The 21,849-nt window shown below is 38.2% G+C and overlaps 1 protein-coding gene across 1 annotated transcript in view; it reads left to right on the top strand.

Annotated features, from left to right (window-relative positions):
* fstl5 (follistatin-like 5) overlaps nucleotides 1-21,486 on the top strand; it is a 502,898-nt gene extending 481,412 nt beyond the window's left edge. The window contains exon 12 of the mRNA XM_059964959.1: nucleotides 19,658-21,486. Coding sequence (XP_059820942.1) covers nucleotides 19,658-20,360 — 703 coding nt within the window. The 3' untranslated portion in view covers nucleotides 20,361-21,486. The remainder of the gene's footprint in view (nucleotides 1-19,657) is intronic.
* Nucleotides 21,487-21,849: the final 363 nt, after the last annotated feature.

The raw sequence follows: 21,849 nt of genomic DNA, 5'->3' as shown, positions 1-21,849 counted from the left end.
TTTAAGTTAAAACCAATCCATAAACCTTGAAAGATGGTACCCAAGCAACAAGCTGGCTAAAAAAAAATTTGAAAACAGCTTCTGAGAAAAAAAACTATACCCCTGCCCACCTCCCAAAGAAAGAAAACCGACCAATAGAAAACCAGCATTTACAACAACAGACAACCCCCTAAAAAACCTGTTAATTGCTCCAATTAATTTCAGGCTGTTTATATTCCAACCTAGACTAAGCAATATCCAAACAAGAAATTCAATTCTTGTATATCAAAAATACAGTATTAAAAAATACAAAAGGAAATTAGTTACAAATGTTTATGAAAAGTAAAAGATATCATTATTCATACAGAAAGACATTAAACATTTAATCTTATATCTTCATGAGAAAACAGTTAGCTTTTAAATTTTAAAAATGTTTATCCTTCAGTATTCAAATGAAACCATTCAAAGGGTCCATCTTTAATAAGATTCTTAGTCAAACTAGGTAGCCAAGGGACGGGTTAACCCTTGATAGAAAAATTCCAACAAAACTTGTTTAAAGTTAGCACAGTCCTGCATAACCTCAAGCAAATAGTCTTTGAGAATCTTAATATTCCACCATATAACAAATCATGCCCCTTCAACAGGATTTATGAATTAGAAGTTTCTCATTTAATTTTGTGTTTTCATGTAAGGACAAATTAAGCAGCTAGCTTTCAGATTTTAAAAACCTTTGTGCTTCAGCAGTGGAACTATACCATTCGAAAGAATCGCTTTTAAGTGTGATTCTGAGATGAGCTGGATAGCGAAGGGAGGATTTAAAACCATTGTTAAAAAACTTGAGCATAATTTCTTTGAACTTATCACGTTCCTGTATAACCTCAGGCAGGTTATCTTCAACAATTCTAATCTTGCCGCCACGATAATAAGTCATGCCTCTTCGATGAGATTTGTGTATTAACAGTTCCTTTGTTTTAAATGAATGAAATCAAATTATTCCAGATCTTGGTCTATCTCTGTTAGGAGAACAAAATACAGGGGTTCTGTGAACTCTGTCAATCATAGGCAATGACGCCAAAATTTCCAGAAATAACTCTTGCAGAAAATTTGCAAAGAATTCCATAGGATGATTACCTTCGATTAATTCTTCGAGACTCAGAACCGGTAGGTTTGTTCCTTCTACTTCTATTTTATATGTTGATAGTCCTCCGTCTTAACTTTTCGTTGGACTTCAATTGCTTTTCACAAAGCTTTTGCAGTTCATCCACTTTGGTTTCCAAAGCCGACAACATTGCTTCTTTATTTTTTATAAGTTTATCGTGTTCATTAAGAGTTTGCTTAATAGAGTCCAATTTACCCTCTATTTGTTTAAATTCAGAGCTGAATTGTTGAAACTTCTCAGAGTCTTCTCATGTATGACTTTGCAGCAAATCCATAATAGAATCCAAAGAAGTAGGGGGATCATCCTTTTTAGTAGCTCTGCCACTCCTTGACATAGACATAATGAAAAAATATCACAGTTAAAAAGGAAGTTTCAAGACAGGTTGGAAATAGTAAGATAATTAGAGTTGGAACAACGGGAGATTGCTGCTACTCCATCAACCACCACCACCATATATGTTAAATTGATTCTTTAATAAGTAATCAATGTTGTTATGAAAAGCAAGTATTAGCACAGTAAATTCCTACATCCTCAAAATATATTAGATTATTCTTATGGCCAATTAATATTAAATTATATTTTTACTGCATACTCTTTTTTGGCACTTTTTAAATTCAGTTTATTAAGAGTGAGCAGACATGTTCCTGATGCTCTAAATTATAATTAAATCAAAGTCAAAGATAAGTTTGTTGTTCCGTGCACAAGTACATATTTGTACTGGTATAATGAAAAACTTACTTGCAGCAGATCACTTGGTGTAAATTTATAGTATGTCCTTAGGCTTGATTAGATCTTAGCTCAGGGTATAATGGATCATGTTTTGTTGGAATCTGTTTCCAAGTTGTGTAATTCTGTGACTCTACTTTACATTTTAAAGAGGACTGTATTAATTGAAAAAGGTAGACACATTTTAAGTTCCTTGTCAGAGTGGTGTGATGTATTGTATTGGCTTCTCTGCTCTTCTGGAGGATCCCAACTGAGAGTTAATATTATATATGGATACATAAAGTGCTTAAATGCAGAAAATGACATCAAATTGAACAATGATAGGACAGGGGAGCTGATTTAAAACTAGTGCAAGGCAGATTAGTTTATTCATACACAGAGCAAGCTACTCACAGAATGATTGGACAGAAGAGAATTAGATGAAAGGTCCTTGTAACATTTGCATAGTAATTTAGATAATGTTTATGGGGGAACTCCTGTTTCTTCCCCTTAGGATGGATAAACTAAAATAATTGGAGATGATTTTCCTCATTTGCATTTATCATGCGATTCTAAAATTAGTTCTCAGACTCTTCTATTTGAATGATGCCCACATAAGTAAAGCATATATCTTCTACACTGATCAGTTATTGAAAATCAAAGATGTAAAGATAAATCTTGACTAAATAATGATCTTGTATTATTTTTGTCTTATTTTTGTGAATGAATGCCACATGGCATTGCATTTGTCCAATGTAAATAACATACCTTATCACAAAGTAAAGACAGTTGACACGTTTGTCAGTGGCATAAAGTTATAGAGCTGAAATTTTCCTGAAACACTTTAATTTATTCTGCAGGAGGTGTGTTCCTGCCAACTGACAAGCAATACCTTCAAACTATAATTCATATTACTACTGTCACAAAATATTCTAATTGTGTATTCAGATAATTTGCTTCTTCGCCAAATGATGGTGACCAGTCATTATTATTGCGAAAGTTGATCTTGGCAAGCAATTAAAGTCCCCTGACTTCATTGCATCATCATTCCTGAAACCTCGAAGCAGGTGGTCATGGTAGAATTGATAGTCCCTTGGAAAGACCAGATTGAGGAGATGTTTGAGTGTAAGAAAGCCAGATACCAGGAGCTGGTGGAGCAGTGCCAGAGACAGGGGTGGAAGGCATGATAAGAGCCCATAGATGTGGGGTGTAGAGGTTTTGATGACTGTTCCTGTGCAGAACCTATCCTCCCCTTGGTATTACAGGGGCTAAAAAGAAAACAGTTATCAGGACTGTTACAGAGTCTGCTGTGCGAGCTTCAAAATGGCTATGGATCAAGAGGTGTTACCCATGTACCAATGCTGCTGGGACACAGGCTGGGGCCTCATCAACCCTGGCTGGGTCATCTGGGCGAGACTGTCTGATGTTGAAAGACTTGAAACACTTGATGACAACTGGTTACATCACCGATGATGTGTCTCAGCATCATTACATCTGTTCCCTCACTTAAATGAAAATAAACTTGACTGTGGCTACCTGGCATTATGGCATGGAGTTCTATGGGGTTGAGCAGTTTTCTTATAGTAGAATTTGCCTGATATTAATTCAGCAAACTCAAAAGAATAAGGTTTTCAAATACAAGTTGTGTTCAGTTAATCTCAGGCTTTGTATTCTGTGAGATCACTCAATCCGCCTACGTATCTACAAACATACAAGTTAGGAGCAAAATAGGACTCTTAGATCATCAAGCCTGCTTTGCCATTTTATATCATACTGGCCTAATTTTAACCTCATTGCCACATTCCCATGTTATGGTATGTATCAATTATATCCATGTTTCTCAAGTATCTATCAATCTGTGTCTTAAGAATATTCAAAGGCTCCGCTTTCACCATCCAATAATGATGTTAATTCCAAAGCCTTTTGATGAAAACAAAAATCGATCATCTCTGTCTTAGGCAATCAACGGCTTATTTTTGGAGATTACTTCTTAGCTGTGAATTTCCACTATTTTCAACTAAAGAAACATGCGACACTTCTTTGGTTGGAATTGAACAGAATGTAATGACATCTTAATGTCATTCCAGCACCACTATGTAGGTGCACTGAAATTTCCACAGTTATCATTATCTGTCTAGTTTCTAAATAACAGTGATGCCATCAGCATCTCGCTGGTCTTAATGTAAGACAAACAACTTCCAAATTACATATACCCTCATTTAAACAATGACCTGGCGAGGTTACTTCTACCATGACCTGGTCTCCACAACCTGTATTAAATTAGAGTGTTACTGAGATATTTTACAGAATGAAGCTGAGTTATAAATGTGATAGATACCAGCTAAACTCACCAGAAAATGTTAGAATGTGTTCATGTAGTTCTAAATGATTCTCAGCCTTGTGGTAACTATTAAATTTTCCCTAACATTACCAATGAAAATTATTTTGTGCAAATGTAGAGCTTCAAGTTTTCATTCTAACTTGGAATCTAAAAAATTATTTTACCTTTTTTCCCACTTTATCTTTTAATCTATCCCTTAATCATGTCTTTCTTTCCATCAACTATGTTTTCACTATCAATTGTTTTAACTGACAATTCCTGGATTAGACTTTGCAGGACTCAGTAAAGATTACTTATTTACGTAGCAATGCAATTGCTTGCCCTCTTCACCTCTGTCTGAGATGCCCCAGGGTGAATGATGTACCAAATTGGCTTTCTAATTACTGCAAGTTCTAATCTAGAGAAATGTCTCATAAAATGTCCATTGGTTTTCGCAACTTGCTGTTGCTATTTCATCACTATTGACTACTGAATCCCAGACCGGTAACTTTCAGATGTAACCTTTGTTCTTGAGAATAAAGCTAGTGCTAAAATCAGCGGAGTAAGATTCACTAATTCAGATATTGCTGAATAATATAACAGACACTAAATCAGTATTCTATCATTTCTCACTGGTAACCATGAAGGATTAGATTAAATTCCTGCATTTTCTTTCCCAGCAAATTGTGTTCTGAAGTTCAGCATTTTTTGAGTGGAAGACGGTTTCTAGTCATTTCTGTTTTTCCTTAAAATAAACTTAAAATAAAATTGATTCTGTAATTATCTTGTACTCCCATTGGTTTGATTTAATATTATTAAGTAAGAATTAACCACTTATTGAATGCTTCAGTTAGTCCCCCATTGTCCAAACAGTTGCCTGGCCCTCGTACCATAAATGACTGTGAGTGGTAAAACAACTTGCATATTGTCATTTACTGACACTGAGGACTCTCAATCATCTTACCTTATTTATTGTTCATGCTGATAATAAGCTACTTAAATACCAGAGGAATTGTACGCGTGGACAGAGGAGAAGTAATATAAATAAACAATATTCCCCTTGCCAAGGGCTATCAAGGTTTTCAGTCCACAGATCATACGTGGCAAAGATTTATGGATAGGCAGATCGAAGAATTTAAATTTGGAATATAACATAGTATATAGTATTTTATATTAAACATGCTGCAGATAAACCATCCATTGTATTATATTCAATGCACTGAAACATAAGTTTGCTAATGACACTGTTCTAAATGTCTTATTAATGATCTTATCACAACAATCAATAGAACCGAGGAAAACTGTGAGAAATCGAAACCGTGCTCTTTTCTTAAATTTGTTACATAAAAATATAATCATCTTTATTGCCAAACTGTGGAATTCATACACCCATCACCTGTGATTCATATCCCCTCTTTTTAATTAAAGGGAAATCACAACAACAAAAAAAGCACGTCAGTTTAAAATGTTGACTCTTTCTCTACCCAAAAGCTGGCTGTTTTTCTGTGGCATTTCAAAAGTTTCCATTCATAGAATTTTCTGTTTTCATTTTGGATCACCGGCAGTGTTTTAATTTTGAATTAATCTTAAGTCTCAAACTCAATCCAATATATAATCAGATAAGCTAAAAAAAAAGCAGCACTCTGGCAATTGTTTAAAAAATACAATGTTGTAGCGATGTGCTACACACAGCGCTGAAATAATGACACGCAGTTGGTAAGTCATTTTGAGACTGGTTTATTCAAACTTCACGGCGCTGGCATTTAATCCCTAGTGCCCATCCTCTCTGGGTGGAAATGACGTCAGAGGTGCATTACCAAGGTCTCTTTCCGCGTCCTGGTTATTTGTGAGCCGGTTCACCTGTGCAGAAAGTGGGTCACCACAATGTCTCTCTTTTGACTAAAGATTGAATTTAGACCACAGTTGTCCTCAGTTGCATTGCTGGTTGGTTGTAGCAAATGATTACAATGGAGAAAAGTTTCAGAGGGATGTAGAATACAGCTCACTAAATTATATTATGTGTCTAACACAATGTGAAAGTAAATTTCTACTGCAGAGAATCAAGTGCACTGCAGTTGGATGGGAAATGAGATTCCAATTTTAGAAAGCTATTATCAAAATTTATTGATGATCATAATGGTTTCAGAGCTGATTGAACAGAAGTTCAATGTCCTGAAAGGATAGTCTTTTTTTCTGGTATCATGTCAAATATATGGTGGAGATTGATTGGATCCTTTCAAACTTACTTTCTTGTAACAGCAAGGACCAAAAGTTTGGCTTCATTTATTTGAAACTGCTGTGAAACCAATACTCTGCTCCTGATTACTTCAGAGGGGAGGATCTGTCTTCTTGTGTTCAAGCCAATTTTTTTATTCAGTCAAGATTTGATTGAGTAGCTGTTGTAAGTTAATACTTCTTTTTAATGCAATCTTTGCTACTCACTTTTTTTTTGTGATTATTGCTGTCTACACCTTCCCACCACCCCTGTGTTAATGCTGAGAAAGTGTTGCAGGAGCTCTGCAGTTCAATCTGCAATCTAATGGAATCTTCATTGTTGTAGATAACTTCAACCATGCCAACTTTAAAACAGTTGGAACCCCTTTTTGCTGGGCATCTCTAGAGACGTGACTCGTTAGCCCCTTGCTAACAGCCACTGGAACTCAGCAGTGAGAAAATGCCTTTCAATATGACTTGTGTCCCACCAAAACCAGAAAGTTGGGAAGTTTTTACCACTTGAACCTCAATTTGTGTGAATACTTTGTAAATGCTGCCCCCATGCAATTAGCTATCAGCAAGAAATAACAGATTGTATGCTGCATACAACTATAAGGAAAGTATATTTACAAATTTCAGCTTTATCGATCGAGCAGTTAGTAGGCAAAAAATAGAAAAAAAATTAAAAGGGTTCATTGGGGTTAACCTAGTTCAAATGTGCAGTTGGAGGTCATTTTGAAGTTGTCTTTAACTCATGCGCTGGATGCACGGTCTGTGTGAAAGCACACACCACCTTCTGAATTTCGCTCGAAATCCATCTTGAACAAACTGGAGTATTGGCCCTTCCTCCTTGAGGCCAGTCATCTGCACAAATCACTTTGTGCAACGGGAACAGCATCCTCAGCCATCTGTCTTCTCCCAGCTCCTGACGAAAAGACCCCGACCCACAACAGTGTCCATCACAAAAACCTATCCGCCCAGCATTCTCTAGAACCTCCTCCCAATTCCATCATCCTAATTGGCTGACAAAACATTCCTAAGCTGAACAACCTAGCCTCTTATATTTAGCTCAAACCCAAACATGTTAAAAGTAGAAAAGACTGCTCTTATAGAACTGGCAAAATTAAATACCTACAACGTAGCAGTAAAAATCTTACACAGTCCTGCGCCAACGGTCTAGCAGCATGTCGACTTCATAACCAGAGGTGAGACTATATTAGACCTGGTTTATACCAATATTTAAGGTTATCCCCAGTCCTCACCTCGGTTATTCAGACCACATATCGATTTTGCTAATCCCTGCATAAGGACCACTGGTTCAGTGAGTCAAACCAGTTCACAAGAAGAATAAGACTTGGCCAGAAGGTGCCACCTCAGTGCTACAGGACTGCTTTGAAAGCACAGACTGGAGCTCATTCAGGCAGGTGGCAACCGGTGATCATCACGCCAACTTTAATGTGGGATCAATGACTGGCTACATAGGAAAGTGCATTGAGGACGTTACTATAATTAAGCACTACACTGCCAGGGTTAACCAGAAACCATGGCTAACTGTACACTGCTTAGCGATCAGGACGTCGCCTTCACAGTGAGGACAGGCCAGCAAAAGCAGTGTTCTCCCATGCCATCTGGAAGCCAAAGCGTGAATATGCACAGAAAATGCACAAACACCTTTACGACAGCAGAGACCTGTGACGCATAACAGATTACAATCCACCTTATGTGTCAATGACAGAGCGCCTTCCTCCTTGATAGGCTGAGCGCTTTCTACGCATGATTTGACCAATTGAATATTAAGATATTAAGGAAGGCCCCCTCTCTTCCTGAGGAGCAGGGACACTGTCCGACCATAGCCAAGCTGAGGAGGACCCCAGCCAGAGTAAACCCAGGCAGGGCTGCAGGGCTGGCCAACATAACTGGTCAGGTACTGAGGGACTGTGCAGCCTAGGTAACAGAGGCATTAATGGACATCCTTAACATCTCTCTGAAACAGTCCGTTATCCCTTCACACTTCAAGGCAGCCGCCATCAATCTGGTTCACTAGGGAACAATGGTAACTGGACTAAATGTCTGTTGCTAGTGGTAGCTAGTGGTTGCTGTTGCTAGTGACTTGAACAATCATGAAATGCTTTGCATGACAGGTAATGGATAATATAAAATCCCACCTTCCAGCTACGTTGGACCCCTTCCTGTTCATCTACCGCACAAACTAGTCTAGTAATTATGCTGTAGCCTCAGACCTCCACTCCGTCGTGTCCCATCTAGAAAACGATGCCTCAAACGCTAAGATGTTGATCATCGAATTTAGTTTGGTATTTAACACAAACATCCCTTGGAGGCTGGTGGGTAAACGGTCCTCACTGGGACTTAACACCCACCCCTGTAACTGGATCTTGGACTTCTTGATGAAAAGACCCCCATCAGTCTGAGTTGGCAGCAACTTCTCAAGCTCCATCACACTGAGCACTGGTGACCCCCGGGGTTGTGTGTTCAGCCCACTGATGTTCGCACTGCTGATTCACAACTGCACTACCAGATCCAGCTCAAACTGCATCATCAAATTCACTGCTGACACTACAGTGGTTGGCCTCATCGACAACAATAATGAGTCATTATGCAGAGAGGAGGTAGAGAGTTTTGTCAAATGGTGTGAGAGCAGCCTGAATCACAACATTGACAAGGCAAGGGAGATGGTTGTGGACTTAAGGAAGGCACAGATCAACTATTTTCCATTGCACATCAATGGTTCCTCTGTGGAGAGAGTAAAGAGCACAACGTTATTTGGTGTGCACGCAAGACCATAAGATTTAGAAGCAGAAGTAGGCCATTCAGTCCATCGAGTCTGTTCCACCATCCAATCATGAGCTGATTCAATCCTTTCCCCTGCCTTCACCCCATACCCTTTGATGCCCTGGCTAATCAAGAACCTATCTATCTCTGCCTTAAATACACCCAATGACTTGGTCTCCACAGATGCTCATGGCAACAAATTCCACAGATTTACCATCCTCTGACTAAAGTAATTTCTCCACATCTCAGTTCCAAAAATACATCCTTCAATCCCGAAGTTGTGCCCTCTTGTCCTAGAATCCCCTACCATGGGAAATAACTTTGCCATATCTAATCTGCTCAAGCCTTTTAGCATTTGGAATGTTTCTATGAGATCCCCCCTCATTCTCCTGTACTCCAGGGAATACAGCCCAAGAGCTGCCAGACATTCCCCATACAGTAACACTTTCATTCCTGGAATCATCCTTGTGAATCTTCTCTGAAACTTCAACAATGTCAGTATATCCTTTCTAGAATAAGGAGCCCAAAACTGCACACAATACTCCATATGTAGTCTCCTGAGTGCCTTATAGAGCCTCGACATCACATCCCTGCTCTTATATTCTATACCTCTAGAAATGAATGCCAACATTTCATTCACCTTCGTCACAACCGACTCAACCTGGAGGTTAACCTTTTTGGTATCTAGCACAATGTCTCCCAAGTCCCTTTGCATCTCTGCATTTTGAATTCTCTTCCCATCTAAATAATAGTCTGCCTGTTTATTTCCTCCACCAAAGTACATGACCATACACTTTCCAACATTGTATTTCATTTGCCACTTCTTTACCCATTTTCCTAAACTATTTAAGTCTCTCTGCAGGCTCTCTGCTTCCTCAACAGTACCCGCTCCTCCACCTATCTTTGTATCATCGCCAAATTTAGCCACAAATCCATTAATACCATAGTCCAAATCATTGACATACATTGTAAAAAACAGTGGTCCCAACTCCGGCCTCTGTGGAACTCCACTGGTAACCGGCAGCCAGCCAGAATAGGATCCCTTTATTCCCACTCTCTGTTTTCTGCTGACCAGCTAATGCTCCACCCATGCTAGTAACTTTCCTGTAATTCCAGGGGCTCTTATCTTGCTAAGCAGCCTCATGTGCAACACCTTGTCAAAGGACTTCTGAAAATCCAAGTACACCACATCTACATTGTCTACCCTGCTTGTAATTTCCTCACATAAAGGATGATCTAATCTATGCCTACAACACCCCTTTATTAGTCAAGAAGACACAGCAGCCTCGGCACTTTTTGAGGAGTTTGAGGTGTACAAGGTTCCCTGCCCCATTCTTAACAACTTTCTACAGGAAAACCATTGAAGGTGTCATGTCTGGCTGCATCATTGTGTGGTACGGAGGCTGCAAGGCATCAGACCACAAGTCCCTATGGAGGACAGTGAAGAATGACAAAAGATCACTGGGGGCTTCCTCCCCCTGCCCCATTTGTGATATTTACCAGAAGCATTGCAAATGAAGGGCCAAACCACTGTTGAGGATCCATGTCCCACAAGCTCTTTGCCCCACCACCATCAGGAAGGAGATAGAGAAGTGTCAAGATTTGGACTGTCAGATTGGGTAACAGCTTCTTTCCTCAGGCTGTGAGACTAATGAATACACTGCCAACTCCGAGGTCTCGTCACTAGGACAACAAATTGTTTAATGTGCTCTTTACTGTTTACCTGTGCTGCGCTTAACTACATGCATTTTGAATTATATTTTATTAGCTTATTTATAGCATAATATTTGGGCTTATGGGCTGTTGTGTGGGTGAACCATGATCAGAGGAATGGTGTTTCGTTTGGTTGTATAAATGTACAGTAGGATGACAATAAACTTGAACTTCAACTTTTCTAACTGTGCTAGAGATCAAATGTGATATGTATTCTCATTGAATATTGCTGCATCCATCTAATGGGTTGAAGTTAAGAGCCTTTGAGACTTTGAATTATTTCAGGAAAGCTTTCACCATTATGCAGTGTCTATATACAGTTTCAGGATTGAAAATAATTTGCTTGGCTTTTCATCAGATCTACACTATAAGACGATATAGTGTAGAGTGATGCTTGTCTTATTTCTGTTTCTATACATAGACTGGATGTGCACTGAATCTCCAATAAAATTGAATTGTGAGTGTAGTGACAGACATTCCCCTTGGCCTCCTCAAATAAAAGTTCATCCTCTCCCATCCTGCCTACCAGCATCTCCCATAGCGCTTCACAACATCAGAGTGTCGTCTCTTGCCTCTGTTCTGTCATCTCCTTCAGAAAGCTCCAACAATCTGTGCCATGACTTCTGACACCATTTCAAATAGGACTGGGCTAGTCAATTCGAACTGGTGACCAAAGGCCACAGTAGTGATTCACTGTGATGGCATCATTAGCAATGGTTAGTTGCTGATATCACATTTATGTAAATCTTGTATTATCCTACATGGGGATAAATAGGCACAAGTTAATCACAAATTGTGAACTGAACACATTTTGTAATGCTATCGAATTGTACTAAGCCTGTATTTCTACAGTTGGGAAGAATGAGAGGTATCACCTTGAGAGGAATTGACTCAAAAAAACCCAAAGACAATCAGCTATTAAACATTCATTACATGGTCCATAAGACCAAATAACCCAGGATTCCTCTAAATCCTTTGCAGGTTTCAGAGTTGAGAATATCAGCTAACTTGTGGGTCAGGTATGGAATTTAGATAGATGGCAGCTAACCCAAAATAGGGACAAAGAAACAGGTGTAATGAGTGCATAACCAAAATCCAGAGGCGGATATCAGAGGGAATTTGGATCACAGTAAAATAGCAGAGTTCACATACTGTCCACGTAAAATGTTTTTTCTCCTTATTAACCTTTTACTAAGCAAATCAAACATCAGTTGCACCCAGCGACTTGCTGGTGCAATGAGATATTAGAGAATCTAATGAACCTACTGTCAGCCACCTCTACAAAATTTGACCATGTCAGAAAATATACCAAATTTGGTACAAGAATCCACAGATTTAGAAAATATTGCCTGTCTTAAAATGAATTTATCTGCATACGATCATTAAGAGAAATAATTTCAGCTGACGTTTAGTCTACCTCTTACTCTGGGTTTACCCTTATCTGTCTCTTCTGGGTTGGTACACATGTCTCTCTCTGTCCTTGGGGTAAAATTCTCTCATGGTCAGTTCATAGCTCTTTCTCGTGGTTGATGTATAACTCGGTCTTTCATGATATGTGTGTAACTTGGTCTCTCTTCCTCTCCTAGATGGTATGTATCTCTTTCTATCTCTTTCACTCACACACATGGATTATTGTGGCTCTCTCTTCAAGTCAAGTTTATTGTTATTTGACTATATACATGTATATAACACGTATAACCATATTTTATATCTACAAATGTGTGTGTGTATATATATATATATATATATATATATATATATATATGTGTGTGTGTGTGTGTGTGTATGTGTGTGTATATATATATATATATATATATATGAGCAAGACAATGTTTCTTCGTAACATTTGTGGTCAGATTGAAGCTCTGTCCTGTGGTTGTATAACTGCCTCTCTCTCCTAGTCAGTGCATAGTACCCTCTCTCCCTCTTGGTTAGGATATGACCCATGCTGATGGATGGATTGTGGCTCCCTCTTACCATCAGGTTACAAATCTTCCTCATGGTTGCACAGCATTCTTTCTTTTCCCTTGTTCGTGTGATGCTCTTTTTGTGCTAGTTGGAGTGTGCCCCTCTTTCACATCATGGTTGCTGTGTAACATTTTACAACACTTACATTTAACATTCTCTTTTTCTCACTCTCGCTGATAGTCAAATTATTATTCCATTTATGGTTCATGAGTACAGCTGTTTTAATTTTTCATGTGTTCAATATTTTGGAGGAGAGCAAAATAGGAAAAAGAGGCAGGGTGCTTCCTTGTTATTAAAGAAGGAAATCAGATCCAATGTGGAAAAAGATATTGCCTCAGAACCTCAAGATCTGGATTAAGTCTGGGTGGAGCTAAGAAATACCAAGGAGCAATATGGGTGATTTTGATTGGTCAAACAAATTGGTATTGCCATTGTGAAGGATAAGTTCCTGAAGTTATGTATAATATGTATCTAGACCAGTATGCTGGGGAAGAGGTTATCCAAGACTGAATATTGTTCAATGTAATGGGATTACTGCTTGAGGCTATTTTATAAAGATCTTTCAGGAAGAGAAACTGTTATGTTTTTGTAACTTCAAAACATTAAACTAACTTAAAGGAAGATACAGGAGTCTAAAATGTGAGTGTAACTTTGTGTTTCCATATCACGTGGTATCGTGATGATGTATGCAGCTTATGTGTGTGTGTGTGTGTATATATATATATATATATATATATATATATATATAAAAAAAACCCATAATGAATTATTTAAAAGAACAGGGATACTTTATCAAACATATATAGAGAACATTACTCAAATACTACTGAAACAATAAATACACAACAGTAACCAAAACAGAATAGAATTCTTCACAGAGTAAGGAAGTTTAAGATTAAAATGGACACTCAATGATTCAGAAACAGGTTCTTCCCCTCTGCATACAGATTCCTGAATGTTCAATGAACATTCCTTTTCTTTGCATTATTTACTGAGTTTCTAAATAATCTTTATGCCTTTGCATTGTACTGTTGCCACAAAACAAACAAATTTCACATCATATAAATCAGTAACAATAAATCTGATTCTGATTTTAAAGTGAAGTATTGTAACCTGAAACTAGTATCCTAAATCTAAACAAAGGAATCAATGAAATTATGAGGAGTAAGCTGGCTGTGAAATATTGGGAGACATCATTGAAAAGTGGTAGGCAATGGCTAACATTTAAGGAACAAATGCAGGGACTAGTAAAAAATCTACATGCTTTTCCGATGAAAAAATGTGATTAGCAAAATAATCTATGGCTAACAAAAAAAAGTAATGATGGTATTTGTTCCAAAGAGGAGTTAGATAAAATTGCCACTAAAATTTGCAGTCTTGAGGGTGGGATGCAGTGTAGAATTCAGCAAAAGTGGACCAAGAGATTGATTAAGAGAGTAAAATAACATATGAAACTATACTTGCAAACTACCTAAAAACATATGTTAAAAAGAGAAAGATGAATGAAAATAAATAAATGTAGAAACACCCTATCCTTATTATATGCAGAGGATACTTCCCTCGCAGTCAATGCATAATGTGAATAATTATTTAAGTGGAGAAAATAGGGATGCATTCTGGAGAGCTTCCTAAATATGTTTTATCTGTAATTTATTCATATTTTCATACCAATACGACACAAGGCAACATTCGTATTATACTTCATCAATTTAAGGTAACATTCAATGTAATAAATCAAAGAAAGTTAACATACTAGGGTGTACAGTACTCGCCAACAGTGGCAGGTGTGTTGGCTCCGGGAGATGAGTGGTTGTGGTGTCGGGCAGCTTTACATGGATGAGGTAGATGGTTGTGTGTCATCAGGATCATCATAAAATCCTTTACCTGCAACTTGACACTTTCTTCTTCATCATTAACACCTTCAGTCTGAGTTAAACGCAGAAGATTATCCACACTTAATTCTTCATCATGAGAATCCAGGAGTTCCACCACATCAGCGATCTCGTGATCTGAGAGTCCTTCCCCACCAATTTTATGGTCCAGGGGCCACACAACCATGGACAGCTGCAGTGAAGGCAGGAAACCCCTTGAGGGTGTGCACACACACGCCCAAATTGATTTCCATGCTCCATTGAGAGTGACTTATTTCCAGGATTCATCAATGTTGTTGATGGCATGTCTGATGTTGAAGGACTTCCACCATTCCCTCACTGTTGGTAAACTCCTGGGATTTTGAAAATCGTCTGTTGCTTGCAGTATCTGAGAGATAAGTTCACCATAAAAAATATGCCTTGAATGTGGATATCACACTTTGGCCAAGTGGTTGAATCAGCAATGTTGTGTTAGGCGGCAGGAAACACACTGTTATGTTAGGATGAATGCTGTCCAAATGTTTAGGATGGGCTGGCGCATTGTCAAGCAACAAAAGAACTTTAAAGGCAAGATTTTGTTTGGAGCAGTAGTGTTCAGCCTGAACAGCAAAATGATTAGCAAACCAATCTTCAAAGATTTGACCAGTGACCCATGCTTTCTCGTTAGCTGCCCAGAGGACAGGAAGTATGTTCTTACTCAAACCCTTAATAGCATGAGGGTTCAGTGAATGGTAAACTAAGAGAGGCTTCATCTTATAGTCTCCTTCAGCATTGGAACACATAGGCAAAATCAATCTATTCTTTTCTGCCTTGAAACCTGACTCAGTTTTATCATCCTTACTTATGTAAGTGCATTTCAGCATACGCTTCCAAAAAAGCCCAGTCTCATTTGCATTAAAAAACTGGTTTGGTGTGATGCCTAAATCAGCTATCATAGCCTGCAACTGCACAGGGTAGCGTTCAGCAGCTTTATGGTCAGCACTAGCTTGCTCACCATGCACAGCTACGTTGTGAAGCCTGAAACAATCAACAAACTTAGCAAACCATCCCCTACTTGCATTAAAGCTAACAATATTACTTGACACTTCTTCACTAGCCTCTGAGCAAAGTCGACCATAAATTTCACAAAGCTTTCACAAGAAGATGATTGAAGCTAAATGTTTTTTTCTTTCTTTCATGCTCAATGTACAAACTCAACATTTTCTCCATCTTTGTCATAATCGGGTTATGCACTTTGGTAACAATCTTTGAAGACATTTGTGATGAATCAATCACTGCACTTTTTATTTTCTCAGCATTTTTCATTGTGTTTCCAATTGTGGACTGACCCAGGCCGAAGCAGCGTCCCAGAGCTGTGTTACCATCACCTGACGCCACCCTGTTTATAATTTCCAACTTTTTTTCAAGTGTAAAAGCGGTTCTCTGCCCCTCGGCTGATGGCCCACAACTCGACATGGGACGCTTAGGAGGCATAGTTAAATATTTCCAGCACAAAAATCACTGCACCGTAGGTAAAAACAACAAAAGTTTAAGAGCGCAAGATCACATATCCATACGTTGCCAAAACCAATGCGAGACTGGCGGGAGTGAGACTGTGAGGCGTGCGCATGTGACTTGTATTGGCGGGAAAGTGGTGCTTCTCATTCCTACAGTGAGACTGTGAGGTGGGCGCATGCGACTTGTATTGGTGGGAAAGCAGTGCTCCTCGCATAACTGTGAGTTATGGACGCATATAAGGAGAAGTTGGTAGAAATAGGTTCCTTGCATACTGTGAATCCACATTGTCTGAAGACACATATAAAGAGGATAGGGTGTACCTTGCTGTCAGAAGCGGGAGAATTTATAATGGAGAAGAAAATTAAGCACGTATGTTGGTTCTGTCTTTTTAGAAAAAAGATGCAAATAGCTCCCTAGTAATGCAAAGGAACCAAGTATTGAATGAAAATGAGTAATTAAAGTGAATTAGCTTTAGGAAAATAAAATCCCAAACCAATTAATGGGACTGAAAGCCGATAAATACCCATGGCTTGATAGGCACCTCAGATTTTAAAAACGAGGTAGTCATGAAACTAGTGGCTGCTTGGTTGTCCAAAATTTTATAAATTATGCAACAGCTCCTGCTGGTTGAACAGTAGCAAATGTAAAAATAGAAGGAGAGGGAAAATAGTAAACTGTAGACCAGTAAGCCTAACATGAGTAGTACAGAAAGTGCTGGAGTCTATTATACGTGATGCAATAATAGTAAATTTATCAATAGGAAAAATTCAACAATTTAATAAATTCCTATTTATCAATGGGGAAAATTATTTTTGATAAACCTGTCACAGTTTGTTTGAAAATGTAACTGGTAGAACATATTCTACGGGAGAATAATTTATTTAAGTTTTCTGAAGACTTTTGATAAAGTCCCATGTAAAAAGTTAGTTAACAAATTAAACTACATGTAACTGTGGTTAATAAACTGCCATAGATTGGAAGTTAGTTAACTGAAAGAAGGCCATGAGAAGGAATAAATAGTTATTTTTTTCTGAGGGCAGGTGATGGCTCATGGTATCTATGGGTTCACTCTTTGGACCAGAACTATTCATAATATATGACAATGATTGAATAATGGATCCATACATAATATTTTAGTCTGCCAGCACAAACCTGAATGTGATTTTGAGCTGTGAGAAAGATACAATGAGGCTCTCAGGTGATTTAGACAAGTTGCATGACTGGGCGAATATATAACAGATGCAGTATTGCTGGCATAAATGTTAATTTACCCACCAGTAGAAGAAACTAAATGGAAACTGTGATTCAAATGGTGATATTTGAATAGGAAATGTTGATGGACAATGGGATCACATCTAAGTCCAGAAGTTACAACATTAGGATACCAGGCAAGATATTTAGGACTGAAGAACTATGTTGGGGAGATTTTTTTTTCACTCAGAGTGGTGAACCTGTGAAATATCTACCATAGAAGGCAGTGGAAACTAAGTTACTGAATATATTTAAGAAGGAAGTGGATAGATTTCTATCTACAAGAGCATCAGTGAGGTATTGCGAGAGAGCAGAAATATGATTTTGAGATAGAGGATCATTCCTGATCACCTTCAGTGGCATATGGCTAAGTTGTACTCTTCTGTATTTCCATGGTTCTGTGATCCATGTGTAACTCTTTCTTGAGATTATAGGATCTTATAGTTTATCTTATAGTTCTTTCTCCTCTATTTCACTCCCCAAACCTTCTCTCACCGTCTCTTCATAGGTATATGCAGCTCTCCCATGCTCCCACTCACTCTCCCTTTCTCTCTTGACAGGCATGTATCTCTTGTTCTCTTTCTCTTTTTCATATTAGCCATATCTACCTCCCGTGAGATGGTAGCACCCTCATTGACTCTATATATCACTGTTGTTTTCACACACTTTCTCTCAATAGATAATTAGTGCTCTATTCCAGTCTGCCTAGCACTTTCCCTTATTCTCTTCCTATCTTTCTCTATGTCTCTCTTTCAACACATATATGGTCCTATATCTCCTACCCATTGTCTATCCTCCTAATTCTCCATCTTCCACTTTCTCACTCTTCTCATTAGGTGTGTACATCTCCCATTCTTAAATTCTCTACAATACAAATGTCAATTCTCTCTCTGTCTCTCACCCTCCCCCTCCCCTCTCCCTCTCTTTCTTCTCTCTCTCTCTCTCTCTCTTTTCCCTCTTTCCCTCTGAGAAAGAGTGAAAGAAATGGAAAGTTGGTATGCTGGTCACTGCTTAACTCTCTCTCCAGGAAGGTGTGTAATTCCCTCTCTCTTGGAAGAGGGAGTTACACACAGGTGAAGTTCTTGCTTACTCTGGAGAATGTAGCTCCCTTATCCTGATTCATTAGATTTGTGTTCTCTCTATTTATTCCAGTCTCCTTGCATCTTGAATAATACCCTATATGATATGCTCAAAATTTCTGTTTGACTATGTTCAATCGATGCTTCCAAGTTTGACTGGAAGAAATATTACTGAGTTAAAAATAACAATGGAAATTAGATATTATCTGAAGACTTCAAGTAAAAATTATGTAAACCTTATCAAATGCATTTGCCTAAAGGATCAGAAATATCTGCTCGGCAAAGTGAACGTGAATCCTATTGTTGAAAGGTAGCTTCTAGGGGTGGTGCTTGACTTGTAAGAAAGGGAAATAGAAATGTCACTATTGATTACACCCTGGCCAAATTTTGAATTTCTATTAGTCAGCCCAATTTCACATTGTGAAATCCTGAAACAAAGACATGATTCATTACAGGAGATGACAGGCATAAAACGTATAGAATAATTGTAGAATCGTTTAGTACCATCTATTCCATGCATCTTGTACTCTATGCTGCTTCACCAAGTTGGCACCTAAATTTCTGGTTACCACTCCCAGCATGCCCTTCCACACTCTCTTACGTTATACTGGAATCAGTGTGAAAACCTCAGGGTAACAGGTGACGTCTCTGAAAGCCGTGGGTGTCAAGCATCTGATTCACAGTCATAGAATTGTGGTAAATGTTAATGCATTAACTTTTGAACTAAGCTATACATCATGTATACCACAGGCCTATGTGAGTGGCAGGGAGATGACTTCTACATTGCGTCAACAAGCATTAGATAATCAGCTGAATAGAGTGCAGTATCTTACTTATGACAGAAACAGCCTGAATGATAGGATGATTTTATGGTAAAGAACATGGGAAATCAATATAAAAATTACATGTTTGTTTCATAGCGCTTCACTGAAAGCATTGAAAAATATAGTCCTCTGAAACATTATAGAGTCCTTTCCTGTCAGTTCTTTTCGTCTAGGATACATGATAAAAAATAAACCATGTTTTTTTTTATTTTTTATGCTCCCGTAATTATGTTCTTGTTATAAATGTTGCTCTTTTTCAATGTTGTTTTGTTTGTTTCTGTTTACAGGTTTGGATTTATTCTTCACAAAGGTGAACCAGCCCTTCACAAAATTGATCTTGAAACCATGATGTATATCAAGACCATCAGTTTGAAAGACTATAATTGCATTCCACAGTCACTTGCCTATACTCATCTTGGTGGATATTACTTTGTTCACTGCAATGCTGACAACACTGGAGCGACCGAGCCACAGATTATAGTGGATAGTGTCACAGATTCTGTCATTGGTTACAATGGTGATATAACAGGTGCACCTTACGTTTCTCCAGATGGACATTATTTGGTCAGTATCGATGATCAAAAAGGGCTCTTAAGAGTCCAGACCATCACCATCCAAGGGGAAATCCTCGAATCCTTTGACATTCACACCAATTTACACATCTCCGATGCCACCTTCCAACCTTCTTTCACCGAAGCCAACCAGTACAATATCTTCGCTAGTTCAGGTGTGCAAACAGAGGTGCTCTTCGTGGAACTTTCCACAGGGAAAGTGAAGATGGTGAAGAGTCTGAAGGAACCCATGAAGACTGAAGAATGGCCATGGAACAGTAAAAATCGAATTATTGTGGACAGTGACCTGTTTGGCCAATATCTGATGACACCATCCAAGGAATCACTGTTTATTCTTGATGGAAGGCTTAATAAATTAAACTGTGAGATCACAGAGGTGGAAAAAGGCAACACAATAATCTGGGTAGGTGAAGCATAAAAGGAAAGGTTGATAACCTATCCCCTGGTATGTAGTTTGCCACTGCACCTAGATTGCAACTTGCATTAGAGAAATTCTGTTCTTTTATAGACTGCAAAAGGTACCTAATTAATGTAAAACGAGTTTGCAGATACAAAGACCACGAACTTCCAAGTGACATAGATAATAATTGGAGTTTTCTAATTTATTAGTGCTTTTAACTACAAGATAGGTTGCAAATTTAAATTGTGCAATGAGGCTACTAAATGTTTTAGTTATGGAAATTCTAATAGCTGCAGGGAATTATAGAAAACCTACTAACACCCAGTTGTGTGTTTTAACCCTCTTTTTTTCAGAGCTGCTTGCAAAGTATTGACTTTTGCTTGTGGATACTGATTCAAAAATTCTCTTGTTTAATCTGAAAAATCCAGAATTGTTTGTCAGCGTTTTTGTGCCTTGAAGGGCTAATTATGCAGGGAGAGGGTTAATTAGTCCCACCATGGCCTCAAGTTGTTTAATACTAGAGGATCCTGCATACCGTTATTAATGCCAACACCTGGTCCAAACAAGTGCTGACTAACTCGGTAACACAATACCTTTTCAAAATTGAATTATAGAGCATGAGGAAAAGCAACTTGTTCCCCTTCCTCAAAAGACATTCTGTCAACTCTAAATCAGCATACATCAAACTGTTTAACATTGTTAGAATAATGTAAAAGAAATCTAACAATCAATTTATAGTTAAATGTGGCAGAGAAAATTGTGCTGTACTCCAATAATGGCTGATAATACTGTATTTTTAGATTTAATTTGAGTCTTACTGGATTGACTTGTTACTCAACTAGTTGTGTCTTGTGATCAGGATTTTATACCCATGACCATGTCTATATATAGCATCTGCTAGGCTCTGTGTTTTCCATCTATTAGTTGGGAAAATAAGGTATGCGGGAAGAATCCATTTCTATGCTCGACTGCACTGCAGCTGACTGATAAATTGTTGAAGTTTGTAGTAACTGAAATGGTCCCCTTTTTTACCGGTAATGTTCTATCTTGTGGGCATCTAGAGTATGAAAAGTCTCTATGTAAACATGTGTCTGTCAAATATACATTTTTTCTGTGTCCTGTGATAGATTTCATAATTTGTGAATGTTGTATATGTAGAAATTTGCTTGACACAAGGCAAATAAAATCTTACATTTTACATTTTGCTGTATCAGTGAGTCTGAATTTGCTAAAACCATGAAGTGATATACGATGGGCAAAACAATACTGATAAATTCGTAAGGTGGTTTATCGTTATCACTGATACCAAGGCACAGTGAAAACTGTGTTTTCCATGCCATGCAGATCATTTCATCACACCGGTATATCGAGGTCTCAGAACTTAGATTTAAAAGAGTAGAATGATTACAATAGAAGTAGTGAATGAGACCTGCTGAGGGCAGGTTGCAATGTATCACCATCCTGTGGTGACATCTTAGTTATCATTAATGCCAAGCGCGGAATAGAA

This window comes from Hypanus sabinus, chromosome 3 (assembly GCF_030144855.1).
Source record: "Hypanus sabinus isolate sHypSab1 chromosome 3, sHypSab1.hap1, whole genome shotgun sequence".
Classification (NCBI taxonomy): domain Eukaryota; kingdom Metazoa; phylum Chordata; class Chondrichthyes; order Myliobatiformes; family Dasyatidae; genus Hypanus; species Hypanus sabinus.
Note: the sequence above shows the minus strand (reverse complement) of the source record. Positions and strands in the feature narration are given on the sequence as shown.